The following is a 13,836-nucleotide window of genomic DNA, read 5'->3' as shown; positions in this document are numbered from 1 at the left end:
GCACCGGGCCAAGGCCTTTACTTTTTACGCTACATGCCTCTATATTGTTAGCTTTTTTTTCAGTGTGCAGATATTCGTGCCATACATTTGTAGTTTTATTAAATATATGGATATGTGCAAAGTGAATTAGTCTATTTAGAAAATGTTTGCAGCTATGTTGGTTTTATAGAACAAAAAGAAGCTTTTTAAAAATATACTAAATATTAACTAATTAGCACAAAGACCAGAGACCCCAGATGCTCTGAAAAGTCAGCACTGCAGAACCAAATCTTATAATTAAAGGAGACAACATGGGCTGCCCAGAGCAAACATGGGTTCTGGAGTCAAGCAGATCTGGTCCCAGTCCTGGCCCTGCCCCTTTCTTTCTGCAACTGTGAGCTAATTACTTAAGCTCACTGCCTCTCCATGAAATAAAGATACAAGTGCCTACCCCTCAGTCTTGATGCAAACACCATGTGGGTACAAAATATTTTTCTCCCTTTCTCATTTATGATATTGTATAAGTAGGCTGGGCTCATATGGCAGCTGGGAGACTGCAGTGAACATTTTACAATGACTTTTTTTTTAGGTGGACCCAAAGAAATATTTTTAGGGACCTATCTTGGTGGCAGGGTGTCAAGAAGTGCAGTGTGTTGTCGGGGAGGGTTATAATACAAAAGTTCTGGGCACCAGGGCCAGGATGAACAATTCTAGTAGCTGCAGCTTCCTAGATCAGTGGTTCTAAAATTTTAGCATGCCTTAGAATCACCTGGGGGGCTTGTTAAACCAGCTTGCTGGTCTTGCCCTCAGAGTTTCCGATTCAGGAGATCTGAGGTAGGGCTTGGGAGTACACAGTTCTAACAAGTTCCCAGGTGATGTTGATCCTGCTGGTGTCGGGGTGCACACTTTGAGACCCTCAGACTTAAAGCATCAACAACTGCCCCCAGCCCAGTGAATTTTAGGCTGTGACAGACTCTTTCCCTACCCCTAGAGTTCTGGAGATGCTTCCTCTGGCGTTCTCTCTGAAACTTCCCAGGCATCGAGAATTCCAGGACACTCCCTGGTTTTACCCATGGCCAGTGGCCAGTTTCTGCAGCCTGTGGTAATTCTGTCCAAGGTGATGGGGCAGCTGAAAGAACCCAAGACTTTTAGTTAAGGGAGGGGAGAAACTGCGGGGAATGTGGAGAGCCAGACCCAGCCCCTGGCCTGGGTCCTGCCTGTTGTATGTGCTCAGCACAAGGACAGGAAGTGTATCCCCCTTCTGCCTAAGCAGATTGGGAAAGATAACTTTGTTAGCAGGAGAAGCCTGGGCCGAGGGGTCGTGCTCTATAGAACTGGCACAATCTGCTCTCATGCATGAGCTGCTCCTATCAATAGAGAGCCCTGCCTTGCCCTGACAACTCGTCTGTGCTGGAAATCCTCTCTCGAGTGAAAGTCCCCCCAGATCCCCCTTCCAACACACCCTTTGCCCCTCAGGGCACGGGAGCCCTTGAACCTCAGCCAAATGGTTGTGATGAAGAAGAATTTCTGGCTCCCAACCAAACTGGCCAGGGAGGAGGGAAAGAGAGGGAATGGCCTGCCTCCTGACCCTCTCCAGGTGGCACAAACAGAGCAAAAAAGCAAGTATTGATCTCTCTGCAGGTGAAGCAAAATACCCTTGGTCTCTCTTTCTGGTGGTATCCAAACCTTCTTCCTAACAATGGTGATAGCACTTACTATCTATCAAGTGCTTACTATGCCAAGTATTGGACTCAGTTTCACACACACAGTTTCATTTAATCACTGCAACTCTTTGAGGCAGACACTGTTCACCATTTTTCACAAGACAAAACTGAGGCTCAAACCAGGAAAGTCACTTAGGCAAGGTCAGGCAGCTGGCTAGTGAGTGGTGAAGCTGAGATGATCTAATCCCAGAGCCTGGTGTTAACCTCTTCGCTGTTCAGTTTCCCACAAGATGGAGGCTCCCAGGCCAAGGTTAGGCCCAGGATTCAGCGTAATGGGGTGGACCAGATTCTCCCCCACCCCCTCTCTTTGGGCAGCGTACCCGAGGCCTCTTTGCACACTCCATGTGCTAAGCATCACATAGGGGACCGTGCTTTGTTTATCTTTGTGCTCCCAGCACAGTGCCAAGCACATAGTGGCTGCTTAGCAAAGCCTGTGGTAGAAAGGAAGGATAAAGTTGTATGATGGGCACTGAGTAGTAACTGGCTTCTTGCTGGTGTTGGGGTTTTGAAGACATGCAGGTGAGAACAAACAATACATAGATGAACAACCAACAGATTAAAATTACATTTCCCAATTATGTTTGTCCTTGCCCACTCTACCGCAGCCCCTCTGGCTTCCTTGCTGCTCCAAGCCTTCACCCCCATGCCCTCATGATGGTTCTCTCTCTCACCTTCTTGGAAGTCTGCTCAAATCTCACCTCAGTGAGGTCTCTTTGGGCACCACCTCCCCTCCACCAGTAATCCCAATCCCCCTCACCCTGCCGTATGTTCTCATTTCTGGTGGTACTTACCACCTTTGAATGTTCTGTATAATTCACTCGTTCATTGTGTTTAATGCCTGTTCTCCATCTCCCCACTAGGAATCTCTGTTTTACCAATGTGTCCCACACACCTCAAAGGGTGGGAGCTCAACAAATACTTATTGAATGAATCTCTAAACATTGCCCACTAAGTCAGAGCTGGGCTTGAAATACTCAGAGAAGTGACCTGATTCTCCTACAGTCCCCGGTCCTATGTTTCTCAGAGACTCGTTCCCCCGGCACTTCCCAGTAACTGGAAGGGAGAGATTCTACTTCTCCCAATTCCAGTCACCACAGGGATTGACTGATGATGGTCCTCTTGCGCCCTATAATAAATCTTTCTGCCCTTCTCCTCAGGCCAGGGCTCACCTGGTTCTCCCTAAAGAGCCTCTCTGCATATTGAGTCTGTGCCCCGTAACTGGAGGCACCTGGAGCCATGGAAAACACATGGGCTGGAGAGCTATGCCACAACCTTAGGGTGTCATTTCCACTCTAGCCTCAGTTTCCTCATCTATAAAATAAGGGCTAGGGCCAATGATCTCCTCCAGTCTTTCCCAGTTCTGACATTTTTCCCTGTGGAAGTGGAGGAATGTGTAACCTTGGTCAAAAAAGTAACCAATGTACTTAGAAACAAACCAACCCATGGCCCTGGGGCACAGGACATAGCCACACTCAGATCACAGCAAATATAACCAACAAGGCATTCACAGCATCACATAGGTTAGATTAGCAGCTACCATCTGTTTTCACAAAGCAAGAAAGGCAGTGATTATTATCTCTATTTCACAGATGAGAAGACTGAGGCTCAGAAAGTCTGAACAAGTCGCCCACACATAGGAAGCAGATGAGCCACACTCAAAGCCAGGTCTTCCAACGGCAAATTCCACAGGCTTTCCACACAGAACTGCCTCATTGCTTTTGAAATGCACCCTGGGCCAGGTGCAGTGGCTTATGCCCGTAGTCCCAGCACTTTGGGAGGCTGAGATGGGCAGACTGCTTGAGCTCAGAAGTTCGAGACCAGCCTGGGCAATATGGCAAAACCCCATCTCTACAAAAAATACAAAAATTAGGTGGGCTTGGAGCCTGTGCCTGTAGTTCCAGCTACTTTGGGGGCTGAGGTGGGAGGATTGCTTGAGCCCAGAGGTGGAGGTTGCAGTGAGCCAATATCAGGCCACTGCCCTCCAGCCTGGGTGACAAAATAGAAAAGAAAGAAAAAGAGAGAAAGAGAGAGAGAGAAAGAAAGAGAAAGAAAGGACAAACCCTGTAGGAGAATGCCACCATTAGATTATCCAAAATGTCAATAATCTAAATTATTAGTCTATATGATTACAGAACATAAAATTGGAATTTACATTTGTATGTGGTTATGTCTCCTATTCTAGACATTTATTTATTTATATCAAATAATGCAATACCGACACCCTGGGAAGACATCCCTCTGAAAGACCTGAGAAAGTGATTCCTGGTAGGAATAGACAAGTCATCTCTCAATGGTAGCTAAGATGAGCCTCTTTCCCCATCTCTTTCAAAACTTTCCCCAAGATATACACGATTGAGTGTTTATAGTTTCAAGGATTTCCCAGCTACAAACAAAAGAACCAACAACAAAGATAATTCAATCGATTGGGTACTACGAGTAGAGGAGTATCTTCTATGTCAACAGAGTAAGAAAACAAAGAAAGTGCTAAATTGAAAAACTAGATTTGTCTAAATCTGAGAGACTATAACTGGTTCAGAGCCTTGTTGACAGCCCCGTTTTTCCGGATTCAAACGCAGCCTCTACTACCATCTCTCACAAAATGATGACGAGCAATGACAGCACCCACCACGCTAGACAAGTTTGACTGGGAAGCCTTGGATAGGGAGAACTTCATTTTGAAGAGAAGCTTTGTAGATTCTCATCTCTTCATAGGACTATCTCAGGGAGGGCGCAAGCTTCAGGAATCAGCATGTACTGAATATTCCCAAAGAAAGAATGATTGGATTTCTTCCCTTCATCCTCTGACTTCTTGCCTCATTGATATTGCAGGGATCAGCCTTGACTATCTATTTTTAACTGAAGGATTTCCTAGAGGGCATTGTCCCAGTCAGTGTGGACCCTCAAACTTGGGAGTTCAAAAGAAATCAGACATCTAAAGTAAACAAGGTTTTGGGCTAGTGACCATTTTATTTAAAATGGAATTGGGAACTCACACACATTGGTATCATCCTGTTTCAAACTGCCCCCATCAAAATGCAATATGTCCATGACACCAGAAAGGACAGGAAAGGCAGGTGGGGTGAGGAAGCAAGTGCTTAGATTTTGTTTGTCTAGTTTACCCTCAAAGTTGTCTTCAATTTAGTAATCATACATTGCAGATTTCATAAAACAATGTAAGTTTCAACTATTTTTGCTCCATTGTTTTCACCAATAAAATTGTAGGATGAAATGCCCCTATTTTTGGTTTGGAAATGTAGTCAAAATAACCATTTTTTATACTAATAATAGTCAGTGCCAGATAATGGGAAGGGAGTAGGCCTCAGAGAGCATGTGTCCATGCCCTCCAAGCTGGCTTCCCAAGCATCATTCCTCATTAAACCACATTAGAATTTAATCCAGGAGCCTCCTGGTGAGCAAAACCATCATATCCCCATTTAACAGATGAAGGCACTAAAGTCTAAAAATGTTAGCTGACGTTGATTCAACTTCCGCCACTCGAAAGTATTTGTAATTATGAGTGAAACATGGTGAGAAATGCTATTACTTTGACAAATGGCAACAGAATTATTTGTAGTGTTAAGGCTCATTTCAGAGAGGGAGACCACCCTGCTGAAGGTTTGTTTATGTTTCTTTTTTATTGTTTTGATCTTTTTAGAAATCTTTTTTCCTTTTATTTTTAGTTGACATATAATAATTGTGCATATTTATGTGATACAGAGTGATATTTCAATACGTGTATACAATGTGTAATGATCAAATCAGGATAATTAGCATATTCAGCATCTCAAACATTTAGCATTTCTTTCTGTTGGGGACAATCAAAATCCTCTCCTCTAGCTTTTTGAGACTATACAATAAAATAGTTAACAGCCTGGCACGGTGGCTCACGCCTGTAATCCCAGCACTTGGGGAGTCCAAGGCGGGCAGATCACCTGAGATCAGGAGTTTGAGACCAGACTGGCCAACATGGTGAAACCCCATCTCTACTAAAAATACCAAAAAAAAAAAAAAAAGAAAAAAAAATTAGCTGGGCTTGGTAGTGGGCGTCTGTCATCCCAGCTACTCAGGAGGCTATGGCAGGAGAATAATTTGAACCTGGGAGGCGGAAGTTGCACTCCAGCCTAGGTGACAGAGCGAGACTCTGTCTCATACACGCACACACACAAATAATAAAAATAATAAATAAATTAATTAATTAATTAATGTTAACCATATTCACCCTACAGCACTGCAGACCACCAGAACCCATTCCCCCTATCTAGCTGTGCTTTTGAATCTATTAGCAACATGTTCCCCATCCTTTCTTCCCCTACTACTACCCTTCTCGGCCTCTAATATCCACCATTCTGTTGAAGGCTTTGAGAGACAAGAGCAAACCACCAATAAAGGATGAAATATGGTCCTTTGGAAAGGACCAACCACTCTCGGTCTGACTCGGGCCAGAGGGATGCACACAGGTGACCACTTACTGTCCCTACATCATTAAGATTCTCCAAGCTGATGATCAGGCCTCGGGAAAATGCCCCTAGGCTCGAGTGCTCTGGAGAGACGCCAAAGGTTTACTGATGTACAGGCCCAGTCTGCTGCTAAAAGAAACTTTGGGAGGCACAGAAGCCCCATCTAAGCTTTCACACATCAGCTTTCCCATCCTCCTCCCCTCAGTGCCCAACACAGCTCTCCCATTCTCTCACTCCCATTGTTTCCCAAACATCCCTCCCTTCATAAAAGCTGTCTGGCTGGGAGCTTAAAATATTGCTGGACAGTAAAACCTACCCATCAGGGCCAATCCAGTCATATCTGCTCAGTCGTGCAGCACAGTAGGGGCGGGGTAGAGAAGTGGGAGGTGGGCTTTTAGGCAGCAAAGGAAAGAGACGAAAGTTGCCATTTTGCTGCTGAGCGCCAAGAGAGAAAGACAGCACATATTTCTCCGTGGGACACTCCTCATATTGGCAAGTTTTCCTTAAGTGATATTAGTTTGTAACCTTCCCCCCATTTGTTCTTTCTCAGCCTAATCTAAGGGCCATATATAGGCTTCTCCAAAAGGAAAAAGATTGCCAGTAAGATTCAGTCTTGGGCTGGGATGGCTGGACTTACACTCCAACTCTGAAAACCCTCTTCAAGTTGACCTAAGAACTGGCAGAGGTTTGGAAGGGAGAGGAATGCTGGAATAATCGGGAGGATAGGGAAACAGAGGTGTCCAAACTCAAACTACAATTTGACTTCTTAAGCTCTTTTCATTTTTCAGAATGAATCAACACGTCTACAGGAATCCACAGGGACCTAAACCAAGTATTTGATATTTATGAAAAAGTTCTGTGCCCTTTTCACTCAATTCTACAATAGGAATAATAGTCTTAATTATTGAATGCTGTGGGGGTAGCGAAGGCTTTGTGCTCAGCATTTTCCATGTTGGAGCGTTTAATGGAGCACAGGAATGGATCTGGCTAAGGACCATAAAATTCTTCCTAGGAGTATGTTCTGTTGTCTGTCTATGAGAACTGCTGGCTAGTGGCTGTTCTAGAAACAAGAAGAGAGGCACATTTCCACTTGGTTACTAACCAGAGTGGTAAGTGGCCATTGAATGCTCTGGAGAACTTATTAATGGATGTATATGTGTTATTCTGCCTCTTCAAAACCAGAGGAGGGCTATGCTATAATGGGCTTAGATCTGGAAGACCAGGGCTCACATCCTAGCTCTGCCCTCACTAGCTAAGCCCCATCTTGGAGACTCATTTAACCTCCCAGCCTGTCTTTCTGTCTGGGGATTGATAATGCCAAATTCACTGGTTCTCAAACATCCACCTGAGGGTCTGTCAGTTCTAGCCCAAGATGACACACAGCCTGTGACCAAAATGTGACAATGACGAAGTTAATGATGTAGTAAATGTTTCACCAAGTTAAGTGTGTTCAATTTAAAGGCTTGTCTTTTATTCTGAAATTATGTCCTCTCTGGTTTTATAGTGTTAAAAATCCTCTTTTATGAAATGATGATGAAAACAGACTGTAGTTGTAGTTAGTGATTTAATAACTCTTTTTTTTTTTTTTGAGACAGAGTCTCGCTGTGTTGTCCAGGCTGGAGTGCAGTGGTGTGATCTCGGCTCACTGCAGCCTCCACCTCCCGGGTTCAAGCAATTCTCCTGCCTCAGCCTCCCAAGTAGCTGGGATTACAGGTGCCCACCACTGTGCCCAGCTAATTTTTGTATTTTTAGTAGAGACAGGGTTTTGCCATGTTGGCCAGGCTGATCTTGAACTCCTGACCTTAAGTGATCCTCCCACCTCGGCCTCCCATAGTGCGAGGATTACAGGCATGATCACCACGTCCAGCCAATAACTCTTATTTTTATGTCCTTGATTAGCAAAATAAGGAGTTGGCATCCTTATGTTGGTCACACTAGTTTGTTGTGATTATACTAGTCTGTGAAATCTAAGTCTGAGAACCACTGGCCTAGTTCACAGCTTGTTATGAGGACTGAAATAAGATACGTGAAAATACATTACTTAGATCAAGGATACCCAAACATAAGGTGTTATTTTAATCATTACCTCTAGCCATCATTTTCTGGTGGGATGTTCCTGGCCATATATGGACACCCTAGGGTTGGAAGCTTGAACTCCATCCATTGATTTTCCATCTGTAATAGGTCTGTTCACTAAATTTTCACAAGCAAAATAAAACAGAGAATTATCTCTGAAAAAGAGAAGAGAAGTATTATTCCTTCAGTTCAGATTTCTCTCTGCTCCCATAGAATGCTTTGCTTCTCTGCTCTGACTTCCTTTAGATTTTCACTGTTAGAGGTCAGGAAACAAAGACATTTCCCTTCACACCTCCAAAGTGTGTCTCCTTAACAGCACAGTAGGCCTGTTCCAACATCATGGGGTTGGAAAGATTGTGTCCTAAATGACAGTTTCTCTCCTTCAGTTATCACACGAAACTTTGTAACTAGACATTTTTTAAAAATACAATCTTAGCATGGCGGCTTAGAGTATAGAAAGACACTGGCTTGTTTGGCTTTGGTTTCGAAATTACTAATGAGGTGGTCAGGAGCGACTTCTTGTGTCATGGACATGTATCATGACTCTTGTGTCAAGAATTGTTGGCCTTCCAGTTTATATCTTTGATCTCATACAAAATAAGCAGTTTTGTGTCTCAGAGCAGCTGGTTGGGGATCAATTTACTATCCTTTTTGTTATTTACCATTTTTTGCAAGTTCTTAATTTTTCTGCTGTTAGCTGTAACAAGAGGACTGAAGATCCTCGGTCTCTAGTACTCATATTACAGGAATTTAGGGATTGAAAATTTCAGATTTCAGGAGGATTACCATCAGAACCATGCACTGCTGTCTGTGGAACTCCCACTCTGTGAAGAGCTTTGTTCTGTGTTGTGATGGTTCACAAAAGATGAGGCCAAAATGGTTCCTGCCCTCCAGAACCTTTTGATACTAAAGGGAGGGAAACAAGATTGGTTAACATACAGGGCTGAGAGCATGTGCTCATTACGCACATTCATGTGGGTATGTGAGTGAAATACACATACTTGTGTGGTACAATACAAGTAAGGTTGTCAAAAATGAACTGATGTATCAATGAGGGTAAGTATTAGCAAGATAGTTAAGATTAAGTAAGATATTAATAAGATAGTAAGATATTAACCAAATCTTATAGAAGTTATTGAAATTGCTGTTTTAACATAAAGTTTAGAATGAATTATTTGATAAGAAATGAACTTTTTCCTGGCTCTGCCACTGGTGAGCTTTATGCTTGGGCTGCTTACCTGATTGTGATGTTTCCCACCTATTTTCCAAAAGGCAATGGGAACCACTACTACTCTTACCAGGGCAAGTACTAGACTTAACTGTAGTCTTAAGAGTTAAAAATAGATACATGTGGCTGGGACTGAGTTGCTGGTTCTGATTCCGAGCTGCTGGTTCCCTCCCCCTCTCCATTACCCATTCCTACAAGGAACTCTTCCCAATGCCAGACCCATGACTGGGGATGCCACAGCTGCTGTCACCTTTTCAGGAGAAGAGAAGCTGCTGTAGGATGCCCTGTCTGATTGGGAGTTTATGAGGCCTCAAGAGGAGAAGCACTTTCTGGTCTCCCACAAGAAGAAGCAAACAGCTATTGTGCCTGCCCTGTCAGCACAGGCTGGACTTTGCAGATGCTTGCAATTAGTATCCTGCCATCAGGTTCTGTCTGGCCAGACTCCAAATCACAGGTTGGAAATAGGCTTTCATGTTTAACAAATATCACTGTGATTAAAAAGCAATAGGCATATCCCTTTAGCCCCATGAGTTCCTGGTCCTATATCGTGGGGCATGGCCAGAAGAAGCCCAGAGCAGGATCCTCTAACATGGGCTCTTGCCCTGGTCTGATGGCAGTGACGAGTAAATTTTACAACTCTAGAGATGTTCAAGCTGGAGGAACAATCGTTTTTCATTGAGGTGGAAGTTTTGCTCATTCTTTATAGGTTACAGGTTTGCACTGGATGAATGACCCAGTTGCAAGCAGCTCCTTGTCAGCTCAATGCCATTTCCATTAGCCATTGCTGTGCTAGAGGCATTATATACTATCATGTTTAATGATATTTTTTCTAGAGACCAAATTTCTAACTCTATTAAAACAGCCATATACTACAGACCCTGAAACATTTTCATTCCGTAGGACACTTAAAGTGTCCTAGAAGACCTTCCTCATCCTGTGACATGATTCCTTCCCAAAGCATTCTCTCTGTTCTTCGGATTTAAAAGAGTAATAGTAAAAATATACTGCCCTCAATGTGTAAAGCTATTAATAAGGGTTTTCAGATTTCAACCTAGAGAAGAGGAAACATAAATTAAGAGCACAGAAGTCAGAGAATTGTGTAGCTCTGATTGCAGGCAGTTTATCTCAATGGCGTAGTGGGAAGAACCCAGCCTTTGTGATCAAGCGAACAGAACTGCTGCTATTTAGCTGTCTAATCTTGGACAATATATTTAGCCTCTCTGAGCCTCAGATTTATTTTTTCTTTTCTTTTCTTTTCTTTTTTTTTCTTTGAGACAGGGTCTTTCTCTGTTGCCCAGGATGGAGTATGGTGGCACAAATCAGGGTTCACTGCAACCTTGACCTCCCAGGCTCAAGCAATCCTCCTGGGTCAGCCTTCCAAGTAACTGGGAACACAGGAATGCACCACCAAGCCCAGCTAATTTTTGAAGTTTTTTGTAGAGATGGGGTTTCACTGTGTTGCCCAGGCTAGTCTTGATCTTCTCGGCTCAAGTGATTCTCTTGCCTCGGCTTCCCAAAGTTCTAGGATTACAGGCATGAGCCACTGTGCCCGGCCTTCAGTTTTCTTTTTTGTTGGAATCAAGTTAGTTAACAAATACTTACCAAGTTCTTACTGTGTGCTGGGCTGTATGTCAGGCATTGAGTACATAGCAGTAAATAAGATAGGCGTGACTCCTGCCCTCATGGAAATTACAGTCTAGCCGAATCAAGTTAAATGAAATAATATGTCAAAGTTCTTTCCCAAAGTTGATATTCAATAAATGCTAATCCCCTTCCACTTCCCTTCAAATATATGATCATTATATATTCTGACACAGTCAAACACAAGGTGGCCACAGACAATTTCATACATACAAGAATTTTGTTGGGAGCCCAGACACCCATAGTATAAGATAATTCTTCAGTATTATGTCTCACGAAACTTAGATCAGTGTGTGGTCTTGATTTAAATCCATGTAACCAAGGATTTCTATTTATGGTCAACAATGAATCCTTATTTTTGGTGGAGTTTAAGGAATTATACAGATATTGCCTCACTGATGCTTTCAGACCATTTGTGAAGTGAATGAGAATAGGTATTATTATTATTAAACCCACTTCACAGATGAGGAAGCGAATGGAAGCAGATTCTTTGGGGCCTCCTTTGTTCTCTAGTCCTAGTCTGCACAGAGGAAGCACTGGATAGACGCTGTTTGCACATTGACTGTTCCGGCAACTTGGAAAGGAGAGGTATCCCGCGTTAGCAAAAACAGATATTGACTCAGGGTTGCACCGAGGCCGCTCAGTTCTTGCCTTCTCCCTCATTTCTTCAGGTGGGTGAGAAATGGGCGACTGGAGTTTCCTGGGGAACATCTTGGAGGAGGTGAATGAGCACTCCACTGTCATCGGCAGAGTCTGGCTCACCGTGCTTTTCATCTTCCGGATCCTCATCCTTGGCACGGCCGCGGAGTTCGTGTGGGGGGATGAGCAATCCGACTTCGTGTGCAACACCCAACAGCCTGGCTGCGAGAACGTCTGCTACGACGAGGCCTTTCCCATCTCCCACATCCGCCTCTGGGTGCTGCAGATCATCTTCGTCTCCACCCCGTCCCTGATGTACGTCGGGCATGCGGTGCACTACGTCCGCATGGAGGAGAAGCGCAAAAGCCGTGAGGCAGAGGAGCTGGGCCAGCAGGCGGGGGCTAACGGCGGTGAGAGGGGGCCCCTCAGCCCGGACCAGGGCAACGTCAAGAAGAGCAGCGGCAGCAAAGGCACCAAGAAGTTCCGGCTGGAGGGGACCCTGCTGAGGACCTACATTTGTCACATCATCTTCAAGACCCTCTTTGAAGTGGGCTTCATTGTGGGCCACTACTTCCTGTACGGGTTCCGGATCCTGCCTCTGTACCGCTGCAGCCGGTGGCCCTGCCCCAATGTGGTGGACTGCTTTGTGTCCCGGCCCACGGAGAAGACCATCTTCATCCTGTTCATGTTGTCTGTGGCCTCTGTGTCCCTCTTCCTCAATGTGATGGAGTTGGGCCACCTGGGCCTGAAGGGGATCCGGTCTGCTTTCAAGAGGCCCGTCGAGCAGCCCCTGGGGGAGATTCCTGAGAAATCCCTCCACTCCATTGCTGTCTCCTCCATCCAGAAAGCCAAGGGCTATCAGCTCCTAGAAGAAGAGAAAATAGTTTCCCACTATTTCCCCTTGGCCGAGGTTGGGATGGTGGAGACTGCCAAGCCTTTCAATCAGTTCGAGGAGAAGATCACCACAGGACCCCTGGAGGACTTGTCCCGGGGCTACCAAGAGACACTGCCTTCCTATGCTCAGGTGGGGGCGCAGGAAGTGGAAGGCGAGGGGCCGCCTGCAGAGGAGGGAGCTGAACCCGAGGTGGGAGAGAAGAAGCCAGAAGAAGAGAGGCTGACCACGGAGGAGCAGGAGGAGGAGGCTGTGCCAGAGGGGGAGGAAGTAGAGACCCCCGGAATGGGGAAGGAGGGTGAAAAAGAAGAGCTGCAGTCGGAGAAGGTGTCAAAGCAAGGGCTGCCAGCTGAGAAGACGCCTTCACTCTGTCAAGAGCTGACAACAGATGAGGCCAGACCCCTGAGCAGGCTGAGCAAAGCCAGCAGCCGAGCCAGGTCAGATGATCTAACCGTATGAAGTGATGCCAAAGGAAAAAAAAAAAAAGCCCAAGCTTACATAGGGCAAGATGAAAGGAAAAGGTGCCAACATGATCTGAATCTTCTGTCTCCTGCCCTCGCCCCAGCCCCTGATTGGACAGGCACTGCAGCGGGGCGGTGCATGCCACGCAACTAGGAAACAGTCTTTCCCACATCCAATGTAAGGGCTACCAAGATAAACCCATTGACCCACTAAAGTTCCCCAGTCCCATAGGACTGACCCCTTCCTCCAACCCCAACAGCTATGGGGTACTCTTCTTTCATCCCCATTTCTCCGTAGAAACCCTTACATCAGAATTGGGGTTGCCTCATAGCCTTTTACCAGTCTTGTCTCAAGCTCACTAAGCCAGAATCTATCATCCCAGCGTTTCTGAAGCAAATACCATGTGACCATATTTCAGGGATCCACACTCAAAAGCCTACAAAATACAGACAGGTGACTTAAGTTGCAAAGCAGGCCTGCTCTAATGCAAGGGAGAGAATGGGGCTGTGAAAGTTGGAGAGCAGGGGGAGCTACTGCTCACTTCCAGACAATGAGTACCATGAAGTGTTACCTGGTCTTTCTGATTTTTCAAGGGAAGCCAGAAATCCAACTTTTTTTTTTTTTTTAGACAGACTCTCTGTTGCCCAGTCTGGGGTGCAGTGGCACAATCTCAGCTCACTGCAGCCTCAACCTCCCAGGCTCAAGTAATCCTCTCACCTTAGCCTTACAAGTAGCTGG

At 45.1% G+C, this 13,836-nt stretch overlaps 1 protein-coding gene across 1 annotated transcript; it reads left to right on the top strand.

Moving 5' to 3' along the window:
• The first annotated feature begins 6,608 nt into the window (after nucleotides 1-6,608).
• GJA8 (gap junction protein, alpha 8, 50kDa) lies at nucleotides 6,609-13,107 on the top strand. Its single transcript, XM_011994444.1, has 2 exons — nucleotides 6,609-6,652; nucleotides 11,777-13,107. The coding sequence occupies exon 2, from the start codon at nucleotides 11,788-11,790 to the stop codon at nucleotides 13,093-13,095; it is 1,308 nt and encodes a 435-aa protein (XP_011849834.1). The 5' UTR covers nucleotides 6,609-6,652; nucleotides 11,777-11,787; the 3' UTR covers nucleotides 13,096-13,107.
• Nucleotides 13,108-13,836: the final 729 nt, after the last annotated feature.

This window comes from Mandrillus leucophaeus, unplaced genomic scaffold (genome assembly GCF_000951045.1).
Source record: "Mandrillus leucophaeus isolate KB7577 unplaced genomic scaffold, Mleu.le_1.0 Scaffold457, whole genome shotgun sequence".
NCBI lineage: Eukaryota > Metazoa > Chordata > Mammalia > Primates > Cercopithecidae > Mandrillus > Mandrillus leucophaeus.
This window is presented reverse-complemented; position numbering and strand designations above follow the sequence as displayed.